This window comes from Plectropomus leopardus, chromosome 12, assembly GCF_026936395.1.
Source record: "Plectropomus leopardus strain MGB_pleo_1.0 chromosome 12, ASM2693639v1, whole genome shotgun sequence".
Lineage (NCBI taxonomy): Eukaryota > Metazoa > Chordata > Actinopteri > Perciformes > Serranidae > Plectropomus > Plectropomus leopardus.
The window spans coordinates 4,205,045-4,230,761 of NC_142187.1; the positions used below are offsets into that span (position 1 = coordinate 4,205,045).

Consider the following 25,717-nt stretch of genomic DNA (forward strand, 5'->3'; position numbering starts at 1 on the left):
TTGTGCTGCATTCAGACGCCTTTTACATGTATTTTGTTTAAACCTGTGAACCCGGAGCAAATGGGTTTGTTTCCAAAACATGGGAAAAAGGCAAAGAAACTTGGTGCAAAAATGCTCCACACACAAAAACAAGGAATTAATAGATTAAAAAAAATAAAGGGGGGGGGGGTCTAGAGTAAAAAAGAAAAAAAGATGGGGAATTTTAGAATATATAGAATTACCATAATTACATATTTAAAATTATGTTGCATAATTTTTATTATTTCATTTTAATCTCTTTTTTTCACATCCGTTTGTCTGTTTATTTGGGTTGGGGTTTTGTTGTTCTCTCTCTAATATTTGGGTCCTTTCTTCTTTTGTTGCTCATTGCCTTCTTCCCATGTTTTCGAAAGAAGTCAGGCTAATATGCTCAGGTTTCAAGGGGTTAATCGCAAAGAAAACTTTGTTGTTCTCTCATGCCTCCATGATGAGCTAATAATCCAAAAAAAGGTGGACATTCTTGATGAAATGGAGTCATAGGGGGCCATGTTTTACAACAACATATCTATAGTGTCCCAGGGATGTTGTTTCTTTTTTCTGGCTGTCGCCATGGTTCCCTTGTCTAAAAGTCTGTGGGACTTTTCCATTGTATTTTGGATGATAGCAGAAGTTCTGTGGCAAACAACCATGTATGATACTAAGATGTTTTGTTCAGCAAGATCATTTTCCATTGTTTCCATTCTTTTACTGTGTCAATACTAGGGGTAGGGGGAAAATTTGATTCTTGAATGCATTGCGACGTGGATGATTCCGAATCGATTTATATATGTCATATAAGTCGATTTTTTTCTAACTTAATTTTGAAGGACCGAAAAAGGCAGAACATGGAACTCTAAACTGCAGAAGTGCAGCAGCCGCCCGGACAGTCTATTGGGTGAACATAGCAGAGATATGTGAAGATGGCTGAGTGCGAAATTCAATCAGCACCCTCTGGATTAAAAATGAGTTTATGGAAGCACATCTGCCGTGAGTCCTCTCAAGACACAGAGGAAAATCTCACACCAAAACATGAGTGTTTGACAACCAACTCGTAGGTGCAGTCAAACATTCACTGGTGGAAAGTGATTTCTTTAGTCTTTCTAGAAGAAGTAGGCCTCCTCAATTTTTTTTTCCCTGAGTAAAATGATTAATGACACAGAGCAGAAGTTGAAGTCAGAGTCCTGCAGTCAGGAGAGGTTGGCCTATTATCAGCACAATATGCTCAAATTTACCTGAAGTTTATTTAAAACAGAGCTTTTAATTTGTATATAATGCTGGATGGTTTAATAAATAATAATAAATCATATGTTTATTACACTCCAACACACCATGGCCAGATGAAACAGTGTCAGGGAACTATGAGGGAAAAAACAAACCACAAAAAAAGCAAAATAATCGTTCAGTAATAGAGGCAAAATGTTCAATTAATTGTGATATTAATTTTAGGTACAATTGCCCAGCCCTAATGCAAGTTGTGTCATACTAAGTTAAAATATTTTGGGAACATGACAAACATCAGAAACCAAATTACACGTTTCCACCCAAATGAGGAGGAAAAACAGCTGGCTGCCAACCAGACAACCATCGAGCGAATGATCACAAAGCATGACAGACATACCTCTTCCATTTCTTTATTAATAAAAGATAATGGAAGTAAATTCAGCTGTTTATTGTGTTAGTGTTTATTTTAATAATGGATCATTACAAACACACTGTTTTAATAGTCACACAGTGAGAAAAAAGAAATCACGCATAGAAAAAATGATCCATAAAAAAATAATTGAATAAAACAACTGATCACAAAAAAGATGCATCAAGATCATCAAGGTATCGAGATGCATCGGTAATGGTTTTATCATTGCATCGTAGCCCTCTGAATCGTAATAGAATCGTGAGGTGGCCAGAGATTCCCACCCCTAGTCAATACTATATATTGCTTCAAAAGTATATTACCGTTATATTTATTACAGTATTTTACAGTAGACTATCAGGTTTACAGTTTAATATTGGCTCCAAAAAAGCATAAAGATTTGCAGTATTTTACTGTATTTTGAAAAGCAAAACAAAACTGTAGATTACTGTTATAATTTGGCCGTATTTTACAGCAGTTTGTTAGTGTAGGCTACATACCATTTCTACCAAAAGATGCCATGACATCCTAAACACTGGACCCTTAGATAGGCCTGGTAAGATTTCCTTTAAATGCAAAGAAAGTTAGAAAGTTTCTTCTCGAATTCAGCATAACTTTGGGTAAATTATTGATATGCAATTTTTTTGGGTGAAGTATTCCTTTAAGGGACTGCTGACTAAGTCTCTCTCTCTCTCTCTCTCTCTCTCTCTCTCTCTCTCTCAGTCCTGGTTTGGACCGGGTCCGGTATGAAGGCCTGTCTCCTCTGTCGGCGCCACCCATCTCACCGGCGACACGTCGAATGGAACCGGTCCCCGGTATTTTATTCATGAACTTTTTCATGTTTTTTAATTCAGCCCTTTAATGAGCGAATTCACCGTGAATAACTCACATCCGAGAACTGCACGAGTCGGATGTGTAAAGTTTATTTTTAATTTTCCAGGCTAAACTTGGTGAAATGTTGCCAAGCTTTTGAGGACACTTGGACGGTTTTTTTGAAGCATTTGGAAGGAGGACAACTGTTGCGAAGCTTGACTCCAAACTGGACGGCTGGATAAGCAGAAGGTGGGCGTTAGTTCCCCGAGACTGTCAGACTGGACCTGCTCAGCCGTTTTTTGGCTCCAGCTACTTGGTAATTGCCTGAGACCTGTGTCCTCTTTCTGAGCTGTCCATTGTGTGCTGCTTGTGTGCAGAAATGTGGCGCAGGTTGTCTCTGCTGATTTTCTGCTGCGCTGTCAGCGGTCTGGATGCTCTGGAGTCGGGCGCGAGCGCTCAGCCCTCGCGGGAGAAGACGCTGCTAACCGACGCAGCGGAGCTGGGCACATCGGACAGGGATGCTCCCCCCGCGGCTACACAGCAGGGCACAGTCCCGAGGACAGACGCCCCTGTTGTGGGTTGGGAGGGGAGAGTTCAGCAGCCAACCGCGGAGCCTCTGGAGGAGGAGACGGATAACCAGGAGAACGTTATTAGCCAGGTCAGTGTACCCCAAACATACAAAACTTTTATTTTCTTTCTTTTTTTTTTTAATTGCACGTTTTGCAGATCAAAAAGAAGCAAAATAGCAAGAAATTTGTAAAAGTTAGAAAAACAAATACCTGAAAAAAACAGATTAAAAAAAACAAACAAAAAAACAAGGAAAAAACCTGTGGAATGTGATTAAAAACATAATTATTCTGTAACATGATTTAAAATATTCAAATATGATAAATGTTAGTATTGTTTTTCCCTTGCTTTTTCCTCTTACCCTAGATATTTTTTCCTGATCTTTTTAAAAATTATTTTCTAAATCTGCTTATTTCTTGCAATTTGTGGAACATTTCTTACCAAGTTGCTCATTGTCTTTTCCCCATGTTTTTTGAAAGAAATTGCTCTATTTTGCTCAAAGTTTAGGTTTCAATACTTGTGAAAGGTGTGTGAAAGCAGCACAAGAAAGTGATGTTGCTCTAGGTTTCAAGGGTTAATAGGTGATGCTGGCTAAAAGATGAGAGACCCGGTACGGTTGTAACACTTTTTGTCTCAGTATAGTAGGGCTACAGTGTAGTGTCTCTTGGTTGCTAGAGCTCTCAGATTATGATACAAAGTATTCTTGTTTGTCTTTTCCAAAGAAAATGTTTCCAACATTTCCAACAATATCACAGAATTCATTAAATTATGACAAATAGAAGGAGTTCCATTGTTACAACCTGCCCCACTACAGCTGTAACACTACCGGGTTCAAGTTCTAACAGTTTATGGGACAAATTGCAAAAAATACATATACAATTGATACAGAAACTAATAAATAATCCTTACTTATGTCTAACTCACTAACCTGACAATGTCAGATGCTCAGTAGCCTCCCTCGTGTGGAGGGAGTCTACAATACAAGTCTGCTGCTTTAGTAAATAACCAGTTAAGACATCCGCTTACTGGTAATTGAAGACTTTTTGACTGTTGTGTTAGCTCACACAGGTCAGCTGTGTTGACCCTCTTTTTTGAGGCTTTGTAAATTCTTGCAGTATCTGCTCAGTGTCACATAGTGGACAAAGCATTTTTTGGGGACAGACCTCAGTGTCTTGCCTTGCCCCACCTCATATGATGCTGATTTTAGTGTGTGGGCACACCCCTGTCAGTTTCTCTTACCAACAAAAAAACTATGTCATAATCAACATAATGATATATTTAAAACTTTTTACAGAATTATTACTTTTTAAAGCACTCCTTTTTAATTCAATTTCCTTATTTATTTATTTTAAATGTAGGACTTTTTTAAACTTTTTTTTTGCTAATTTGTGGATAATATCTTCTTAAATTGCTCATTGCCCTTTTTCCATTTTTTTAAGGAAATCAAGCCAATTTACTCAGGTCTGAGAGGGCTAAACAAAAATCTGTGATTTTGCTTTAAAATCTTTGCACCTCTCCACACAGCTATAAAATTTCATATGCAAGGTTACTAAGGAAGGAGTTGAACAATAAATGTATGACATCACTAACAGGTCATTCCTTCTTGGTGAAAGTGGTGCTGTTACAACTATGCCATTGTTACAACCATACCCAGTCTCCCCTAATCCAGATAACGGGGGATATTAAACAGCCTGAACTTCACCCTAATACCAGTTTAATAGTCCTCCCTCTATCTGATCTCACTTGCAGACATTCTCAGGGTATCAGATCACATCTCAGTGGTTACTTGACCTCAGGAACATTTTCCGTCTACTTCATCAAGTGAAAACCACATGAGAACTCAAAGCACTTGTGCCTTTTGGACACATATTGCTTTTTAACTACAAACCTTAAACTTCTAATTTACGGTTTGAAAATGAGATTAAGAGATTGTATTAAGCTGTTTTTACTTGCACAACTAGGACTATACTTAATTTTTCCTTTAAACACAATCCAAACCCCACAGTCGGTCAGTTCAACTTAAATAGTGTGTTAATCAGACCCAGACCTGCGTGTGTGTGTGTGTGTGCGTGGGCAGCACGGCAACGAGTTGCATCCCTCTGGTGGTTGGTTATGTAATATCCTTCAAACTGTAAGGGTTCCAAACCAAAAAGTGGCTGTTGTAATGAAATGCCTGCAGCTATCCTCTTCTCAGGCAGCTCACCACTGCTGCAGCTACACATCAACACAACTGTAACTCTTTTTTAGATTTCATTCAAGTATTTATGCTTAATATATATTACAGAGTCCACACTCAGTAGAAATACTTGAATGAGAACTATATTCTGTCTAAAGCCTAGTATAACAAACATAAATAGTAACAACATCAATAATAATAATAATAATAATAACTTTATTTATATCGCACCTTTTAAAAACAGACTTTATTAAGTGCTTTGAAAGTTAAAGCAAAGCATAAATGGGATACATAGACAGTGATACAACAACAGAAAGCCAAACAGTCCTATTGAACACAAGCGAGACAAAACTAGGGAAGAATTAGGATAAAGTTTAGACCAGAGGACAAATTCTGCAAGATGCAGGACACATAATGTCAATATAAAAGAATACAAAGAAAAAGACCAAAAACAACAACAGAAGCAATAAAACCACAAATAAAAGGAAATAAAATAAATGAAAAATGAATGAAAAAGGTAAAATAAATAAAAAGATGACATCTCATAAAAGCAAGTCTATAAAAACGGGGTTTTAAGAAGTAATTTAAAAGAAGTCACTGAATCTGGAAAAGTAGCCTATACTCATAGTGAAGATGAGTGAAAAGTTTAAGTTTGTTTATTATTCCTTTAAAGTTTCATTTTATCTGAGCAGCCTGAGTGAGATGATAAAAATACTGAGAAAGAAAAGACAAACTCTGTTCCTCTCTCTCAGTTGCTGGGTGATTATGACAAAGTGAAGACCGTGTCCTCGGGGTCCGACTGTGTGTGTCGCTGTATTGTTCGACCAATCAAACGCTCTGACTGCAGCCGCATCCTTAACGACGACCTGGCATCGCCATCCCAGGATTTTTACACCGTGGAGACGATCACCAAGGGAACGGATTGCAAGAAGTGTGTGTGCATGGCTCCACCTTCAGCTGTCAACCCCTGTGAGGGAGAGTTCAGGTTCAAAAAACTACAAGAGGCCAGCAAAGACGACATTAAGGTAGAAACACAAACACAATTTCACCCTCACAGTTTTTCTGGTGGTTACTAGTAAATTATTTCTTGAAGCAGCGTGAAGTTTTGAACTTTTAATTCCTGTAAACCTGATCAAAGTTTTTTTCTTTTTCTTTGTCCTTCTTTAATCCCTCTGTATCATTTTTCTCTTTAGCTGGCAACTATTATTGACCTGCTGGAGGGCTCTCTGTATGGAATGGACTTGTTAAAGCTCAACTCTATCACAACCAAGCTGCTGACCAGGGTGGACAACATGGAGAAGGTAAACGCACACAGACACATATGTACATCAACTCCTGGTTTTTACCCACATGTAGCTTATATATAAGGTGTTCCATGGAGGAAATATAACTCCAAACTCGCTTAAAAAATCTGCTCTCCATAAGGAGGAATGTAACAGGGTGGTGCGTGGGAAATTGAGGCTGTTAGGCTTTCCCTGAGCCAGTCTGTTCAAGGCAGGATTATCGGGCTGTCATGCCACCTTGCCATTCTGTATGACGCTCGCGGAATGGGGGGGCAGACTTGCCTCACCATTAAGCCGCAATGGGAAGTAGTAACAGCGCCAGGACAGTGTCTGTTTAAACAGGACATCCAGCAGGACGGGACCATGGGTGGCAGGGGTGTGACGTTTTTACATCATGTTATGTGGGCAACCCACTGTAACAGATACGGGAGAGGTCAAACTTGTTATTTCTTTGGTCAATAAGTAAAAACAAAAAAATTCCAGCGCACACTGTTGCAAAAGTTAAAAAGCCTAATAAATGAACTTGATGCCTACGCATCTGTAAGTGAATGTGTGTACTGCTTAGGATGGACTGTTTATGTACTATCATCATGTATGTGTACTCCAGGCTATTGCCCGTAATTTTACTGAGAGAGCAAGAGAGAAAGAACGTGCGAAGGAAAGAGCAAAAGAAAAAGAGAAAGAGAAGAAGGCCCAGCAGAAAAAAAAGAAAGTGACTGACTTGGAGCGTGCAGGACAGAAAAGTGGAGCAGCTGCCTATGCCAACAAGCAGGTACAAACCATCTGAAAGTTTGTGTCCAACATATCAGACGCAAAGACTCCCACATCATATCTATTTCCAAATAACATATTGTCATCTCAACTAAAATGTCCATACTTTTCAGAAATTAGATGGAATGTGCTTGTTCTGTTGCAGAAGACATATGAGAGCACACTGAAGAAGAACCAACAGCAAGATGGTCTGGAGCAACCACAGCCAGCCAGGAATAAGACAGGAACTCAAAAGCCAATCAAAGAGAAGCCAGAGTCAAAGCAGCCAATCAAAGATAAACCAGAGCCAAAGCAGCCAATCAAAGACAAACCAGAGCCAAAGCAGCCAATCAAAGACAAACCAGAGCCAAAGCAGCCAATCAAAGACAAATCAGAGCCAAAGCAGCCAATCAAAGACAAACCAGAGGCAACACAACCAATCAAAGACAAACCAGAGGCAACACAACCAATCAAAAATAAGACAGAGCCAATGCAGCCAATCAAAGAGAAGACAGAGCCAACGCAGCCAATCAAAGAGAAGTCCGGTATGGTCATCAGGGGTGTGACCTTTTACAAAGCAGAGGAGCAGAGCTACAAGGAGGAGGATGAGGAAGATGAGAAAAGTAGAGGAACAAACAGTAAGTCTGACATATCCTTATTGGGTGTTAGAGCACGGTGAAGGCAACATTGACTGAACATTAATTGACATTAATGACTGATTGCTATGGCAAATTTGTTAGCAATTGAAGCATACAGAGCAACTTTAGCACTGATTTGGCATCAAGAATCATGCTCATTTGTTTTTTGAGCATTTGATTTATGTAAATCCAATACTGACTCTCTTTTAGCCCTGTTTTTTTTGTCTCTACCATCTCCTGAGTAAAATATCTGGCTTGAGTTGTGGTGAACTGTTGGGTAATGATTCTCTGTAGGTCAATAATTACATGTCATGATCCATTGGTCCAAAAATATTGATGATAGCCCGGTTGTGGTTGCAGGTCATATCCATAACCTCCCGGGGACAATCGTGTTAAGGTCTCCGCAATCTTATGATACAGTCTTCTGAAATATATCATTCACTGCAAAACTTTGATTACTTTAATGGTAGCAAAACTGACAGCTCTGGCGGGCAGATAGAATCATCTGGAAAAAATAATTCAACACAAACCCGTGCTCTCTTTTATCTTATTCCTCCAACCTTGTATTGCAACTGCTGCACAGCAACTTCCAGTAGTTCTGTCTTGTCTAATCTAGTTCCTATTTTGCTTCTTTACAGCAACTCCTACTGCCACCAAGAGTCCAGGACTTTCAACCACACAACTACACTTTCAGGACCTGTCAGAGAGACCTAGCAGTCCTGCACCTACCCAGCAACCAACAGCTCCCCTGACTACCACACCAGTTCTCACCACTACAACCACACCAGTTCCCACCACTACAACCACACCAGTTCCTACCACTACTACCACACCAGTCCCCACCACTACAACCACACCAGTCCCCACCACCACCATCAAACCCACGACTGAGTTAACTACTAACATTCCACCAACAACTCCAAAACCAATGACAACCAAAATGACAACTACTCCCCTCCAAACTACGCTTCAGCCTTCCCAGCATGCCCACCAGCACACCACCACACCCTCAGATACCATCATAGGTCCACCCATTGATGCGTCTCCCACAGCAGTGTCTCGGCCAGGATTCAGAACCCGGCTAGTATGGACGGAGAGCCCCGCTGACCAACCAAAGACCACAAAGAAACCTGGTAGCGATTCATACAGTACAGTAGTTTATCTGGTAGTGAGTGAGCATATTTTAGGATTTTTATCATTACAGTAATTAAAACATGCTAATTGTGTTATATAGTCTTGATTCACAGTGTCATATTTATCTGTGTTTTTGTAGCGGTGTGTAAGGACACAGTAGCCAGCATCTCTGAACCAGTCCAGCACAACTCTTTCGGCAGTAGAGACGGATCCTGGATGAGAGATGCTCGCGGCCATGGCAATGTCATCTACCTTACCAATGGTCACTATGGCAACAATCTCCTGGAGTTCAGAGACATGGACACCTTCAAATCGGGTATAAGATTTGTTTGTTGGTGTGTGGGTGTGTAGAAGATAATGAACCCATAACTTGTTTCCAATCATGCCAAGCCATCAAGCCGTGTCCAGTTTAAACAGTTTACATGAGGGGCCTAGCCATGTGTGCCACTATTAGCATGCCATAGCTTAACTAATGGCATACTAGCAAAAAGTATACAAGAGAGTTTTCCACACACTCACTTATTTGTGGTGGCCCACCACAACAGCATCTACCACTATGTATTAATTTTATAATGTTGGCGCTGGAGTGTCCATTAGGAGCACTAGGTATCAAACAAACGCCATCTCTCTGTTCCAAAAAGTAGCTTGAAAGTCAAGAGTGCTCACTCTGCAGGAAAATCGGGGGTCCAAAACTGTCCTCAGAAGTACACTGCACAGAGAAAAACAACTGCTCCACTTGATGTAATCGTAGTTGACTGAGGGTCTTTAACTGATGATTTAAATCTCCAGCTTTCAAAGGGGCAGCCCAAGCAAAAACACTTACTACTATTGGATGTATGGATCACACCTGGATATGCAGTCGTGATTACACATGTTCTGAAGGTCAAGGTGTGGTTTGTGAACCTGACCAGCTGCATGTATGTCTTCTGTGTGCTCTTCCCGCTCAGGTCAGGCAAGTAACTCATACAAGCTGCCCTACAGCTTCACTGGAACAGGCCACGTGGTGTATAATGGAGCTTTCTACTACAACCGTGCCTTCAGCAGGGACATCATCAGATATGACCTGAGACACAGATACGTAGCTGCCTGGACCACACTGCATGATGCTCTACTGGAGGAGCAAGCTCACAGGACACAAACTGAAGTAAGACCCATGGTATACTTAATGTGAGAGTGGTAGCTGCGATTTAACAGTACAAGACGCACCTCATGATGATTTACTAGTGGGATATACACTGGGGACACTTTGAGGGGTCATAACAGGTCAGAGTGGGGAACAAAAATACTACAAATCACTACAGAGTTCAAAAGGGCAAATAGCAGGAGTAGAAACAAGTGCTGTAGTTTTGTTCTTTGTTCATTTCAATTCATATTTCACCTGAAATATCTCAAGACTTTACCCTGATTAAAGTTTTAAAAAATTATTTAAAGGAATAGTTATACATTCTGGGAGTACATCTATTTTATTTTGGTTCTGAGCGTGAGATGAGTAGATCAATACAACTCTCCATGTTTGTGCATTAAGCAAAGAGTTGCAGTTTTGAAGATGTTCGTTAGCTTAGCAAAAAGGCTGTGGAAGCATTGGGAATCAGCTAGCATAGCTGTCTTTAAAGTTCAATAAAACCCCTGACTCAAAAGCTCACTTATTTACATTTGTATTAGGGGTCGACCAATACTGGTTTTTCAGGGCCGATAATGATACCGATTATTAGTAATTAATGAGACTGATAATCGATATTTGGAACCGATATACATTTACAATAAAACTGTAATCTTTCTGTGAATATTTAGAATTTGTAATATAACAAACTCCCAACACAAAATACGTTTATATGTCTTTAACAAATGTTTAACCAAGACTGAAATGTTCAACATCATATACAGCAAGTTCCCAGCAACTTTTTTATAAAGTTTTTTATAAAATCTAAAAAAAAAAAAAAAAATTTTAATAATTAATAAAAAAAAATTAAGTAAATACATAAAGAAATAAATTAAGAAAAATTAAAATAAATTATCTAATATAATAAATAAGTAAATTTGAAAAAAGCTCCTTGAGGTTTTACAAAGTAAAACTTCCTCCCATGCTGACACTTTCTTTGCATTTTTTAAATGATTTTATCGGCAATCATTGAAATAAAATACCGATACAGCTAATCGGCAAAACGCTAACTATCGGCCCCAGTAATCTGCCAGGCTGATAATCTTTCAACCTCTATTTTGTTTCTTGTGTGTTGAACCCTTTGAAACCTGAAGCAACCCCAAGCAACCAAAATTGAAGAAATCAGTAGATTTAGATTTTTTTTTTTAAATAGGTAGGGGAAAATGTCTTGGGAAAAAAAGCTAGAGAAAAACTAGATTTATAATTATCAGAATTCCATATAATTACATATTTACAAATTTACAAATTACTATAATTTCTAAAGCACTTTTTCCAGGTCATTTCCTTTCTTTTTTGTTTTTTTTCATTAACTTTTTCTTTTCATTTAATTTTGTTGAACTTTTTACTAATTTCTTCAAGGTCATTTTCTTTTTTTGTTCTTTTTTTAGTGTAAAATAGCCTAGTAAAAAAAAAAACTCGATAATTTTCCTAGTGACATATAGTACGTAGAGTTTTTGTTACAGATTATTTAAATAATTTCTAAGCACTTTTTAGGTAATTTCCTTGTATGTTTATTCTTTAAGCTAAAAATACAGATTTTAAGTGTAAAGGTAACAAAAGCTTAAAGTATGAATGAGTTTTAGTCTTAGATGTTTGGCTCTCTGTAAGTTACAGCAAGTTTGATATTTCACAGGTGGAGTTTGCTGTTGATGAGTCGGGCTTGTGGCTGCTCTATCCCGCTCTGGACACTGAGGGGTTCCACCAGGAAGTCATCCTGCTGATCCACCTCCGCCCCCGAGACCTGCAGCCAATACAGAGCTTCCGCACAGGCCTTCGGCGTGGTCGCTACGGAAACAGCTTCCTGGTTTGCGGCGTGCTTTATGCAGTGAACAGTATGGAGCACCGCTATGCTAATGTGACGTACGCCTTTGACACACACACTCTCACACACACCGTGCCGAGCCTGGCGTTCACGAACATGCATGCGCACACGTCTCAGCTGGCTTACTGCCCGCTGGACAAGAAACTGTACGCATGGGACAACAGTCATCAGATGACGTATGATGTCGTCTTTGCTTATTAGCACAGTGAATGGACACACAGATGAAAAAAATGAATGGAGGACTGAGAGTCGGCATTTCGCACATCCAGGAGGTTCGAACAAAGCTGAGAGCATAATAACTAAACAGATATTGTATTGATGCTTTATTTCTAATTGACTGTTAGACTGCTCAGTCTAACTGAATGTGTTTTTATATTGACCTCAGCTGCTGCTTTGTCTCACACACCCAATACAATATTAGCAAGAACAGCACTTAACTCACAAGAAGTCAGAAAACAAGTGGAAATATATAAATTTGGAAAAAGACAAAACCCCAGGGGTCATATGAATGAATGTAAATAAATATATTCACGTCTTTATTTCTCCATATGGAAAGTTCCTTTCCCTCTGCACATCTGACTGCAATGCAGAAATCACCGTACAGCTGCCACTCTCAAAACTAAAGGCTAACTTTTGCAATTTTTAAACTGGAACCATATTTTTCCATGTTTTTCTATCTAAGTGACTGATGTGAACATCATGATTTTAAACTGGTCCACTATTAAGAAAGAGGGCTGCAGCCCCCAATTTAAGCACATGGAGCATTTGTGCACTGTCACTGTACATCCATTTAAAATGGTTATTTTTGCCACAGACAGACACTGGTTGTTATTATTGTCTATAGTGTCCGTCTACCTTTGGCTTGATTTGCCGTTGTTTAAATCTCGCTTAAGAAGAAGTTCTAAAATCAAGGTTATAGTGACTTAACATTCGTCTCATCATTGTAAACCCAATATCTAAAGACGGCATTGAGGGAGTTTCCCCAAATTTGGTACAAACATCCACTTGGACTCAAGCAGTAAACTAATTAGAATCTGCTGGTTAAAGGTCAAGATGACGGTGGCCTCATAAAACATGTTTTGGACATAACTCAAGAATTCATACACTTAAATTCAATAGAAATGTCTCAAAGGAGATGAAGTCCTGACATTTTATATCCAAGAGGTCAAAGGTCAAATGTGGCATCCTATTTTCTGCAAAAACACTTTTCTGGCCATTACTCCAAGTCATAACTCTGATTGTAGAGATCTTCTGTGCTGCCAGCGGAAAGATGTGTGTGCAGCAGAAAACTGTAAGTGCAAGTTGAGCGGTGCGCAGGGGCATACAACTGCTCATTGGTTATTGTAGTTTCTCGTTTGTCTGCTTAGTGTGTTGTATATTTACCTTCGCTCCTGTTCAGTTATGTTCTTATCATAAGGTTTTAGTACAGGTGGGAACAGGAATGGACGCTCTCACCCTGATATGGTCAGTGCTTTTTCTACCATCCAAGTAAGACTAGCACTTGCTTAGACAAAGTTGATTTCAACTGCTTTACAGCAAGTTTGCCTTTTTGTTTTGTTAATTTATAATAAAAATGTCAAAAGTTTCTTTGTCTTTGGTTCTCTTCAGTCTGTCCTGTGCATGTCCAGCCTGCTGTGGACACCATTCCTGAGGCTGATTTAGTTTTCCTGGAAGCAGCAGAGCCACTGGAAAGATCCCATGGTGGAAAATAAGCCCCAGCCAGATGCTGGTAAACCTCCAACTGGTAACGCTCAGGACACAGACCAGACCCTCTGCATGTTAGTGAGTCTCACATGAATTCCTTAAAAAAACACTGACTGGAGTTTGATAAGATTTTCACCACAGATAGCACCTTTCCAGATAGCACTGTGCAACACCCTCCTCTTATGATACATCCTTGATTAAAAGAGTTCAACTGAAAACAGGTGAAAACGCAGACCCTGGGGAGCACAGAGATCTAAAGAATTCTGAATCAAGAGCCAGAGCTAATTTGGTAAAAAAGGGGAGAGCCATTTTCATTCCAGCTCTTCAGATCAGATTAGTCCAAATGGACTAAAATAATTAAAATATTTTAGGGCAGCACCTAATGATTATTTTTATAAAGATTATTTTTTCGATCAATCGAATAATCTATCGATTTTTTTTAAATTGATCTAACTATTATTTTTTATTACTCGATTAATATAACAACAAATATACTAAAAATAACATTTTAAAACTTGTCATACACTGCAGGTCATTATTCCCCAACAAAAATAGCCCAGTCTGAACTGGTAATCTGTGTTTTACAGTCTGATATGAAGTCTTTTCAAAATAAAATAAATGTAAAAAAGTAAAAGGAATGTAGTGCAATCTACATTTAGCAATCTAACAGATACATAAATAAAACAATGTAAAATTCAAGTCACTTAATGAAGAGTAACAAAACAGTTACTCTTTGTTACAGTAACAAGCCTCAAATCTAGCAGTCCAACAAAACATTTTACAGTAAAATTAGTGCAATTTGAATAACACTAAAAGTTTTCTCAAACAGAAATAACTATAACTAGTCCGTTCTTTCTGCATCAAAATAGTCCAGCCTTAACTGGACCTTAAGGCATACCTGCTGCCTGCTGATATGAGTGCTGTATTTTCATATTTATAGGCACATATTCCACTCATTTATGAGGTTGTGCGAGCTCCTGCACAGCTGACAACCCCATCCCGTAAAAGTTTCAAAATAAAATGCATTGTATTAGCAACTGATGGCATTCTGTCCACAGAGACAGTCAGGGGGCTTTTGTTTTGAAAGGGAAGCAAGGAAGTTGAGGTAAAACAAACATCTTTGTATTTCCTCATCTCTGTGACAGAGAGACTTTAAACTGCGGCACAAAGTGGTATAGAGTCAACAAATGTGAGTGTCACGCGTTAAAAAACAGCAAGGCACTGTTTCTCCAGATGTACTGCAGCTGACACGCAGCTCAGACGCGCCTGACAAGCGCTGCTCGGGCGAGCAGTGTGCACGCTCTAACTTGATACACAAGTGCTGAGACAAAAAACAACACGCTCAGCGCTGCTCACACTCTCCCGGGGCGCACTGTGTGAAATGGTGCGACGCGTCCATTATGACGACGCATCGCCCCAGCCCTAAAATATCTATAACAATGCCATGTTTTTAATGCAGGCGAGCACACTGGGAATTAATAGCTCCACTTCAAGGTCTGGTTTATGGGCCCTCTGCTGCGGTCCTGCAGCTTCTGACACGTGCGTGCTAATGGACTCTCCAGAGAAGTTAACCTGGTGCACTCAAACCTTCAGAGAAAATATTAATTGTAAAATAACTCCTCATCTCAGTGGCACAATCGTACTTGCACTGTGTTTTTGCAGCAGCTGCAAATAATAAGATGCAGTTCACCTAAAGTACCACTCAAATTCAACTATAGTGAAGAGAATGTTTCAGACAAAATGATTCCAAAATATACAAACAACACAAACAAATTACAAATGCACGACTTAAAGCAGGAATGTTCCAGTAAAGCCGACTGGAGATGACATCAAAAGTTATATAACCGTCATGTTTATGTGTGTGTGTGTGTGTGTGTGTGTGTGTGTGTGTGTGTGTGTGTGTGTGGGTGGGTGGGTGGGGAGCACGTGTGTATATGTCTGTGTGTGTGTGTGTGTGTGTGTTGCATGTGTGTGTGTGTGTTGCATGTGTGTGTGTGTGGTAAGTGACCACCTAGCAGGATGTAGAAGAAAGGCTCCCATTCATATCAACTGACTTACCAAGCTGAATGTGTGTCTGTGTGTCTGTATTTGTGTGTGTGTCAACTGTCTTTAAACCACTTGGTTCAAATGTCTACATGAGGACCACACACACACACACACACACACACACACACACACACACACACACACACACACACACACACACACACACACACACACACTTTACAAAACACAGTCATATCTGTCCAAGTTTACAGAGCCAAATGTCTGGTTTACAACACACACACACGCACACACGCACACACACACACACACACGCACACACGCACACACACACACACACACACACACACACACACACTGCATAATGTCTGGTTTCAAGATAGCAGCGGTATCTGCATACACATTCCTGACTACCACTGGGCTTCAAATCTGTACAAAGAAAGAAAAAGAAAGGGAGAGAGAGAGAGGAGAAAGATCGAGACCTTTAGATCATACACAGACTCACTCAGAGGTTAGTGTGCAGCAGATTATGGAAGACATGAGAAGAGATGACAAAAAAATCTGCTAAAGTAGTCTGTTTAAAGGATGGAATGACAAATAAAAAAGTAAAAATGGTAGATTAAAAAAGCCGTAAGGAAAGACAAAGAAAAGAGAAAGGGAAAGATAGATAATGAGAGAGATGTATGTAGAGGTCAAATGTCAGAAGAGGGATTAACAAATGCCAAAATAATCTTGTTTTGTCACTCCAGGTTTCTCCACTTTAGTTGAACTTAAATTGCAAACTGACAAGACAATACAAGAATCACATATTCATATGTCTTAAACATACAATCAGAACATAGAATCCTAATGTTTGGGAGTATAATTGCAAAATGATCCTCACAGATCAAATCAATGATTAATGATGATTGGAAATAGTTAAGGCCTTTACCCATGGGGCACCTTTCTTTATTGTGTAATAAATTCACATCAATTCATTTTTTCAAAATTTTTGAGTATGCAGCAGAAAAGCAATGACAACTTTTTGTTGATTATCTGTCAACCCCTTTTTAACTTTTTACTACAAACTTGAGCATGCTACTTTGGATGACAATATAGAATGTCATTTTTCTGCTCTTTTTCACTGATACACAGTATGACATTTTATGCTGTATTAAATGAAGTGCTATGCTCTGACTTTATTTAATGCAATTTCGAACTACATACTATACCGTGACTGTTTTCTGCTGTTTTAATGCAGATTTGAACGACTTGCTATACAATTATTTTTTGATGGTATTTTGGATGATATAGAATATTATCTAGTTTCATTACTTTTTTGGAAAACATACTATAGTGTATGTGTATACTATGCTATGACTTTTTATGCTATTTTGACAACATACCATAGAATGAATAAATTGTGCAATATACCTTAATATGACCTTATTATGCTATTTTGGATGACACAAAATACCTAGTCATTTTTTTACAATTTTGGAGGACATATTATATTATATATGTGTATGCCATATACTATACATATTGTACTATATATGTATATACCATGTACTAAACATTTTTTTAAATTATATACTATGCTATGATGTTTTCAGAATTTTTTGGACGACATGCTATACTATGATGTTTTCATGCATTTTTGAACGATTTACTATACAATGACTTTTTTATGCCTTTTTGGGACGACATGCTATACTATGATGTTTTTATGCATCTTTGGACAACATACTATACTATGATGTTTTTATGCATTTTTGGACGACATACTATACTATGATGTTTTTATGCATCTTTGGATGACATAAAATACAATGATGTTTTTATGCATTTTTGGACAACATACTATACAGTAATCTGTAATTTTTTTAGGTCATTCTTGTGGTCCATACTGATCTTACCAGCTAGCTTATCATCCTCCATAGCTGACTTCATGTTGAAAGTGCAGGCCGAAAAATGTCCAAAAAAACAGCTGAAAACCACTTAGTATACCATATCGAGACAGGTCATAGTATAGTATGTCAAAAAAACCCAGCCAGAAACACAATAAAGCACGTTGAAAAATTGACCGAAAACTACATAGTATAGCATGTCATAATATAATACACTATGATGTTGTGATCATTTTTTGAACAACATACTATAATATGACATTTTATGCATTTTTTCAACAACATAAACTATGACGTTTTAATCTTTTTTTTCAGATCTGGTCTCATTGATAGCGGAGGTATGGAGGAGTACAGGGCTACTGTTGGAGCGTTTGCTGACTGTAATGACAACCATCTGCAGCTCAGCATCTCCAAAACTGAGGAGATGAGGCGGAGGAGATGGTTGTAGACCTTGGGAGAAAGAGGCCCAAACCAGTCCCAGTTGACATTAGGGGTACTGAAGTGGAGCTTGAATTCAGCTACAGATACCTGGGGGTGCAGCTTGACAACAAGCTGGACTGGAAGACCCAGATGGAGGCTCTGTACAAAAAAGGCCAAAGCCAACTGTACTTTTTAAGAAAGCTGAGGCCCTTTAACATCTGCAGACCCCTGCTGTGCATGGTCTACCAGTCTGCTGTGGCCAGTGCTTTGTTCTTTGGTGTAGTGTGCTGAGGAGAGGGTGCTCGTACAGCCGACAAAAACAACAAACTGATTAACAAGGCAGGCTCTATTGTTGGCTCTGAACTGTATTCCATTCAGCAGGTGGAATAGAGGAGAATGCTCTAAAACTAAAGAGCATTATGGAAAATCCCACCAACCCCTTCCACACCCTTGCAGGTGTTTCGGCAGAGCACATACAGCCACAGGTTGATTCCACCAAGATGCAAGTCTGAACACTACAGGAAGACTTTCCTGCCTGCTGCCATTAGACTTTTTAATGCCTTAAAATAACCATTGCTTTAAATTACTGCATTCTTTTACACTGAAACTTTATTCACTGCAAAGTATTTATTATTAAGTAGGATATGTTTCTTAGAATTGAGGATTATAAGAATTTGTCATACAGTATTTATTTATGAGTTAATAATTACATATATATATATACACATATACACACACACACACACACATATATGCTTTAATATATGCTTTTTTGTTAACAACATAAATGTAACAAATGTAATTTCATGTTAGATTAATAAAGAATCTAGCTATCTAGCTATCAGTCTATGAATTTTATGAATGACATGTTATAGTCAAGTCAAGTCAAGTTAATTTTATTCATAGAGCCCATTATTACAAAACATGGTTTGTCTCAGAGGGCTTTACAGTGTACGACATCCGTCTGCCCTTAGACCCTCACATCACCCCAAAAAAAAAACTCCCGAAAGAGAACCCCTGAAACCGGGGGGAAAAAAAGGAAGAAACCTCAGGAAGAGCGGCAACTATGATGTTTTTATGCATTTTTGGACAACATACTATACTACGACATTTTTGGAAAACATACTATACTTTGATGTTTTTGTGGCATTTTGGGTCTTTTTTCACAACATACTATACTATAATGTTTTTAGGTCATTTTTGTGGTCCTGATCTTACCAGCGAACTTTTCATCCTCCACAGTTGACTTAACATCGAAAGCACACAATTCAAGGCCGAAAAATGTCCAAAAAACAGCTGAAAAGCACTTAGTATAGCATGTTGAGACATGCCACAGTATAGTATGATTAAAAAACGGCCAAAAGGGGGTGCCTGGTGGCTCAGTGGACAGAGCTGGCGGATACGGACTTCATCCTATCCGGACTCGTGGCTAAGTTGTAATAAAATGTAAGAATGATGAATGTAAGAATAATTTTTTAAGGAGTACTGCAGGGCAATTTATTGTGTGAGTTTCAGGTTTAATCACTCTTAGAAGGAATTATTTAGAAACATGAGGACTCTCCCTGTCTCATCCAGCCACTCGCGCTGAGCTCTCATTATTATTACCAGGGGCAGATGTAATGTTTATAGGGCCTGGGGTCACAAGCACATGGCCTCATTTTCTCCCTTCCTCTAACTGGGAATGTTGGCAGGCTGTTGGCAGCTATAGGAGAAGTGGGCCTACTCAAAAGCTTTTAATTCCTGAGTAAAATGATTAATAGCACAGAAGTTAAAGTCAGAGTCCTGCAGTCAGGAGAGGTTGGCCTATTATCAGCACAATATGCTTAAATTTACCTAAAGTTTTTTTAAGATGGAGCTTTAATTTTCATATAATGCTGGAAGGTTTAACAAATAATAAGAAATCATATGCTAATTACACGCTAAGACACCATGGTCACATGAAACTGTGTTAGTGAACTATGAGTACAAAAAAAACAAACCACAAAAAAAGCAAAATAATCATTCATTAATCGTAATCGAGGTAAAAATATTCAATTAATCCTGATTCTGAATTTAGGCATGAGGTGCGGACCTTTGCTGGGAGGGAATTTTAGCAAGCAGGACCCCTTTGAATTTTAATTGAAAGCTGGTATAGTATGTCATCCAAAAATGCAAGAAAACGTCATTGTGTAGCCTGTTGCTGAAAATGTCATAAAAATGTTATAGTATAGTACAAAAACCCCCACAAAACTTCATAGTATAGTATGTCGTTCAAAAAATGATGACTGCCAATTATGAATATGAATTTGATACGACTGATGGAACCAAGCCAGTTTTAGGATGGGTTAGTTATTGTTGTTGACATTTGTTAGAAAAAACAAATCAATGGAAATGGAAACATACTGATAAAAAATATAATGTTGATGATGCTCCCATTTTTTTGTGAATTAAGTTTTTGCTATATTCACAGAATTCTAGTGAGGCATTTAGGGGAAACTAAGAGGTCAAGAGGTTTTGGAGGATTAAATATATTGTTTATATATGATATGAAATGAAACGCAGAGACTTCAGCTTCCAGCCAGACCTTGATGCTGTAAGAGAGGAAACACTAGAAAGCAGCGGAGAGGGGAGTGATGAAGAGAGAGCATGTAGAGGTGAAGGGAGGAGGAGAGTGGTGGGAAATATGACGAGTGGAGAGGAAAGGGAGAAGCCGAGATGAGAGGTAGGGAGACAGGAGAGAGAGCTGATGAGTCTCCCAGACATTATTACAACATCTGGTTTGTTACTCTGAGCGTCGCAGACAGACAGAGAAAAAAAATGCCAGTGAAATATGGACAGACTTGGTTTTGTTGTGGTTTGTACAAAATGCTGGGAGTATCAGAAAATGACAAGCGGCTCAGGTAGCTCATAGGGCTGTAAAAGTGAAGAATTGTCAGAAAGCATAAAAGAGCTGGAGGTTAGACGGTGCTCAATCACACTTCAATCACACACACTGGAAAATAAATTTAGTTTGCCGTGCCTGTCTGCAACCAGAGTTTGGAAATGTTATTAGAAAAAGAAACACAGAAATAACTCATTCTGGAAGAGGTCTTGCATGAATGTGCAAATACTGCACCTTTGACAGACTCCCACAGTTCCCTGCCAAAAGTCTTTTACATTCTTTTCAATAATGACCAAGAAAAATCACCTTTCCTGTAAGTCTGATCACAGCAGCAGATCTCTGCAGTAGAGATCCCCGTCTTGCTCTCCCATAAGTCCACACACAGAAACCGCAGAGTCCTAAGGTCGGGGGTTTACGTGTGACTCACATCCTCCATTGTGTCACTGCTTTGCTCTCCTGCTGTTAACTCTTCATTGGGTTACAGGAAGTAGGTTCAAAGTCATCTTGTGTTCTGGTGTGGACAATAAGCAAGCCAGAGTGTCAGACATCCACATAAAAGCTCTGATTATTTATGATGCAACTAACTGATCCAGACGTCAACATCTGCTGTATGAATATGATGTCATTTTCTCCAAAGGCAGTCTGGACGTCTCCATCCCAAAGTGCTTCTTTTTGAGCAGGAAAATGAGAATGATAAACACGTTCTCATCCCAAGTCGTCATATGTTGCTGCTTAGCAGTGGACCTACAGGTCTGCATATTGCACTCTTGGTGTTCTCCTCCTTCTGCTGTTGATTTTCCGAGATACCATAAGCACATGGTGGGATTACGTTGCACTTGATTATGTTTCGGCAACAAAAGCACATGGTAGCCAATGCTAGGATGTCAACAAATGCAATTGCTTCTACAAATGAAGGAGGCACATGGTAAGCAGAGCTTTGACTGGGCCCAAAAATGAGGCCCTATTCTACATGAAATTGCACAGTTTCTGTCTAAGCCCAACCCACGGCTGCAGGTTTGGGACCAAGCCCGATTAAAAACCTGAATTTGTACTGTAAAAATAGGGTTATACTATATTATATTTTGTATATAAGAAAATAAATATTTTTTAATATTAAAACATGTAATACAAGCGAGGTGCTAACTGTTCCCTTGCACCACTTCCCCTTTTTCTCTTCCTTTTGTTTGTCATCTCAAGCATGACAGGTTCAGCAAAGCAGGCTGCACCCCTCAGTGCATCTAGTATCCACAGCGATGGTGATGCAGTGACCAAATCCCGGCAGGTCAGGTCAGGCCCAACCGGTTTCGGGCAGAGAATAAAAGCTCTAATGGCTAGATGTAGAAAAAACATCACATTCAGAGAGAAAGCGAACGCCATACTCCTGCACGAAAGTCTGCTTTGTTGGACCCATCCACTGCCCCTCCTGCCCACCCTACTTAAGTTGTAACTGGCAGCATTTCAACCTGACGGCATCCTGCCACAATTCATAAGGGTATGAGGCAGCTTTTGGTATTGCAAACTTACACCAAAAGCAATTTCAAAGCAGCTGTATTTTAAGAGTTTAGAATGAGAACAGGCTTGAACAATAGCCTGCTTAATATGCTGCAGTTTATTAGCTGACAGTTCCTGTTGAGTCAAGTCAGCACACATATAAAATGATTCAAAGTGGTCCAGGGGCACTGACTATCACAATCCTTCACACATAAATGTTTCATATTTTCAGTAACCTGGCATTGTCATAATGACATAAGAACTGAGAACAGGCGAGTCTGCAGAATCATTCAGAACATGTGGTGGGTTGTTATTTTACATGTATGTGTTCATCTTCAATTAAAGGCAACGTATTACAGGTTAATGGCTTGGGCCATCCCATTATCCAGAACTGTAGCCCCTTTTACACTGCCTGTACACTCCCTGTTTGTACAGCGAATCAGTCGCTTCCAATACAAAATGCATGGGAGTGGATTTGTTGTCAGGTGCAATCACGTATGGTGGGCACGCACCATTACAATAACAAAATGAGCCTGTCAGAGACCAAAAATAGACTTTAAGTGGTGATAAGTTGTCGGGGCGCATATGCCTCATGTGTTGAGAAAATACTAAATTTTCCCTCTTCAAACTGTAAAAGTGTGAACTAAAGGTTTTACTGCAATCTGCAAATGGAAAATCCATTTCAGTTTCATCACTGTAAGGTCTGCAGGACGGATCAGGAGACAGACAGAAGACAGAAACGAAAAACAGAAGGGTCTGATCACTAAAGTGGCATCTTTATACGAACAACACTCATTATGACCATTGAAGGAACAATTCGGGCATTGTGACAACAAAAAATAAGCCACTGAACATTTTCTGTGTTTCAAACAACATCTGGAATCACTTAGTTTTGTTAGTGCAATCACTCAGTGTCAGCTTTATTAGCAGACACACTGCTACAGACCCTCAGGAGTACTAAAGTAAGAGCACTGGCTGTCCTGGGAATCTACCAACATGTCCCTGCTCACCAGATCAGTAACTGCAAACATGTTCAATTAATTTAATGTAAAGTCACATGCCATGCACGTCTTATTCAGTGCACTTAAATCAAGGCTTTTTTTCATCCTGCACTTTTTGAGAAGGCTATAAACATAAACAAAAACCATCTGAGGAGAAAGGAGGAGGACACTTTCATGGACAGTTGAACAAAGTGCAGGAAGAGTTGTCTGCTAAGGGGAGTCCAACACCCCCAAAGGACCAGTATAAAACCACTGATTGTAGGGCTCTGTAATTTAATAATAGAATCAAGTAACTGTTTAGTCTCTGCCTCAGAGGATATATTAGTGTTAGCCAGATGTGAACAACAGCTGGGAAAAGACAGACAGGGCGCAGTATCAACAACATCTCACTGCGTTTCCAATATAATCAAAACCACAGACTTTCACATCAAATCTCACAAAACTAAAATACCATGTTTTTCACATAAAAACAGCCAGAAATGAGTATTTTCAATTTTAAGTGGTGCAAAACCAATATCTTTCCTATTCATTGTCCTCTTGCCTTTGTTTTTGTGGTGCCAGGTGAGGTATAGCTACTTTGGCTGTGGTCAGTCTGATGCTCTTCTATATTTTTCTAATCCTCAGTTTTTTGTGTGTATCAAAGCTTATGTATCTTCTTCCACTGTGAACTCAACTGTTTGCAAAAAACTATTAAGACACATCAATGGGCTTGATTGTTGCACTGGATGGCATGTTCCTTTGTTACAATGGGGGAGTTGTGTCAGTTTTAAGGGGCTGTTTACACTGCAACAGTTCATGTAGACTCAAAAGAAAACAACGTTTCCTTTTTCAGTAGAGCCGCTCTCGTCTAAACATGGCCTAAGTCAGCAGTGGTTGTAACGGCGCCAAAATTTTTCTATAGAAAGAGACACCAGGCAGGACAGGACCATGGGCAGGACAGGTGTGACATGTTGACCAGGATAGGGAAAAATTGGGAAAACAATGAGGCTCAGGAGCTCCTTACCCTTGGAGCAGAGGACCAGATCAGCCGACATATAACAGGACAGTAAATGACGGCAATTGACGTGTTATGCCTTTGTTATTTTTTAAAAAGCTCTACTGATGCCCATGTGACCCCTGATTTCCACCACTTGCATGTGCGTTGCGTTACGGCTCCGCCTCGGTGCTCCCTCATCCATCAGCAGCGGGTGCCCGGCGGCAACGTTCTCCTTTAAACCTCTTTTCATTGTCACTGCCCAGGTAAATTTCAAAATTTTACATAAAAAAGCATTTTGTGCTGCGATGGTAAATAAATAAAATAAATATACAATATTATAATGATAATAATAAAAATAATGATAAATAATAATAATAATAATAATAATTTATTTTAAATACAATCTGCGCCTCCGACTGGCTATCTCCCTCAGACTGGCTGTCTCTGGATGAGAAGCCGGTCCGTCGATGCGGCAGCTTTGCTGATTCAGGCGGCTTCGACAATATGTGCCAGCGCTCCGTCCAGCAATATTACTTTACAAAGTGTTACAAATGTTTAGATCAAATTGTTGTGGTCACTTTCCAGAGTTGTAAAATGGACTTCCTGGACCACATTGTAACATGCAACGAGTGCCTGACGCGACCCGCCCCTTGATGCAGCCATCTTGCACATTTTGAATGCAGGGCTCTTTTCAGTCTCAATGCCCAGGGAAAGTGCCGACTGTGCAGTACATGGCTTCGCGGCGCAGCCGTGGTGGTCTCGGGGGTCGGTCGGCTGTGCCATTTCGGGTTGTCGTGGCCGAGTGGTTAAGGCGATGGACTAGAAATCCATTGGGGTCTCCCCGCGCAGGTTCGAATCCTGCCGACAACGCGAGGCGCTTTTGAGCAGCGGGTGCCCGGCGGCGACGTTCTGCTTTAAACTCTTTTCGTCGTCACTGCCCAGATAAATTTCGAAATTTTCAACAAAAATGCAAAATGTGCGGCGATGGTGGTATAGTGGTAAGCATAGCTGCCTTCCAAGCAGTTGACCCGGGTTCGATTCCCGGCCATCGCAGTCCCTCGCTTCGAGCGGAAGTACACTGGCCTGGCTTTTGTAGGCAGTAAGGCAGCAAATGCCCTACTCTTCTACAGTGAATGGTGTCAAAGTGCTGCAAGAAATCGAACCAGGTTATACTTCCAGCCGTTGCAGTCAACAGCTTTTAAGGCAGTGTACAAAGTTGACCTCAATTCTTGTGGCCAGATTGCTTCTTCTGTCACCCACGCACCGGCTACACAAACACTGCACATGCACCGGGGGATGTAGCTCAGTGGAAGAGCGCATGCTTTGCATGTATGAGGCCCAGGTTCAATCCCGGCATCTCCAGCAGGTATTATGGAAAGACA

The 25,717-nt window shown here is 39.7% G+C and overlaps 1 protein-coding gene and 3 non-coding genes across 5 annotated transcripts; all 4 read left to right on the top strand.

Moving 5' to 3' along the window:
* Positions 1-2,382: 2,382 nt before the first annotated feature.
* Positions 2,383-13,575, top strand: olfml2bb (olfactomedin-like 2Bb). 2 transcript variants are annotated; one of them, XM_088085458.1, is made up of 10 exons: positions 2,383-2,710; positions 2,839-3,119; positions 5,957-6,229; positions 6,398-6,505; positions 7,095-7,259; positions 7,404-7,875; positions 8,514-9,008; positions 9,149-9,325; positions 9,957-10,153; positions 11,802-13,575. In XM_088085458.1, the coding sequence occupies exons 2-10, from the start codon at positions 2,841-2,843 to the stop codon at positions 12,189-12,191; spliced, it is 2,556 nt and encodes an 851-aa protein (XP_087941584.1). In that variant the 5' UTR covers positions 2,383-2,710; positions 2,839-2,840; the 3' UTR covers positions 12,192-13,575. The 2 variants fall into 2 exon arrangements, with proteins under 2 accessions (XP_087941584.1, XP_087941583.1); XM_088085457.1 differs by having other exon boundaries at positions 2,383-3,119.
* Positions 13,576-25,123: 11,548 nt separating this feature from the next.
* On the top strand, positions 25,124-25,205 carry trnas-aga (transfer RNA serine (anticodon AGA)). The gene has a single exon. It is a non-coding gene; the product is annotated as a tRNA-Ser (tRNA).
* A 111-nt stretch (positions 25,206-25,316) lies between these two features.
* On the top strand, positions 25,317-25,388 carry trnag-ucc (transfer RNA glycine (anticodon UCC)). The gene has a single exon. It is a non-coding gene; the product is annotated as a tRNA-Gly (tRNA).
* A 239-nt stretch (positions 25,389-25,627) lies between these two features.
* trnaa-ugc (transfer RNA alanine (anticodon UGC)) lies at positions 25,628-25,697 on the top strand. The gene has a single exon. It is a non-coding gene; the product is annotated as a tRNA-Ala (tRNA).
* The last annotated feature ends 20 nt before the right edge of the window (positions 25,698-25,717 follow it).

Bases quoted from the DNA above. Each gene is read 5' to 3' on its own strand.
- olfml2bb (XM_088085457.1), top strand. From the start codon at position 2,841: ATGTGGCGCAGGTTGTCTCTGCTGATTTTCTGCTGCGCTGTCAGCGGT. The intron at 7,876-8,513 runs GTAAGTCTGACA...GCTTCTTTACAG, and splicing joins GAAAAGTAGAGGAACAAACA to CAACTCCTACTGCCACCAAG. The intron at 10,154-11,801 runs GTAAGACCCATG...GATATTTCACAG, and splicing joins CTCACAGGACACAAACTGAA to GTGGAGTTTGCTGTTGATGA.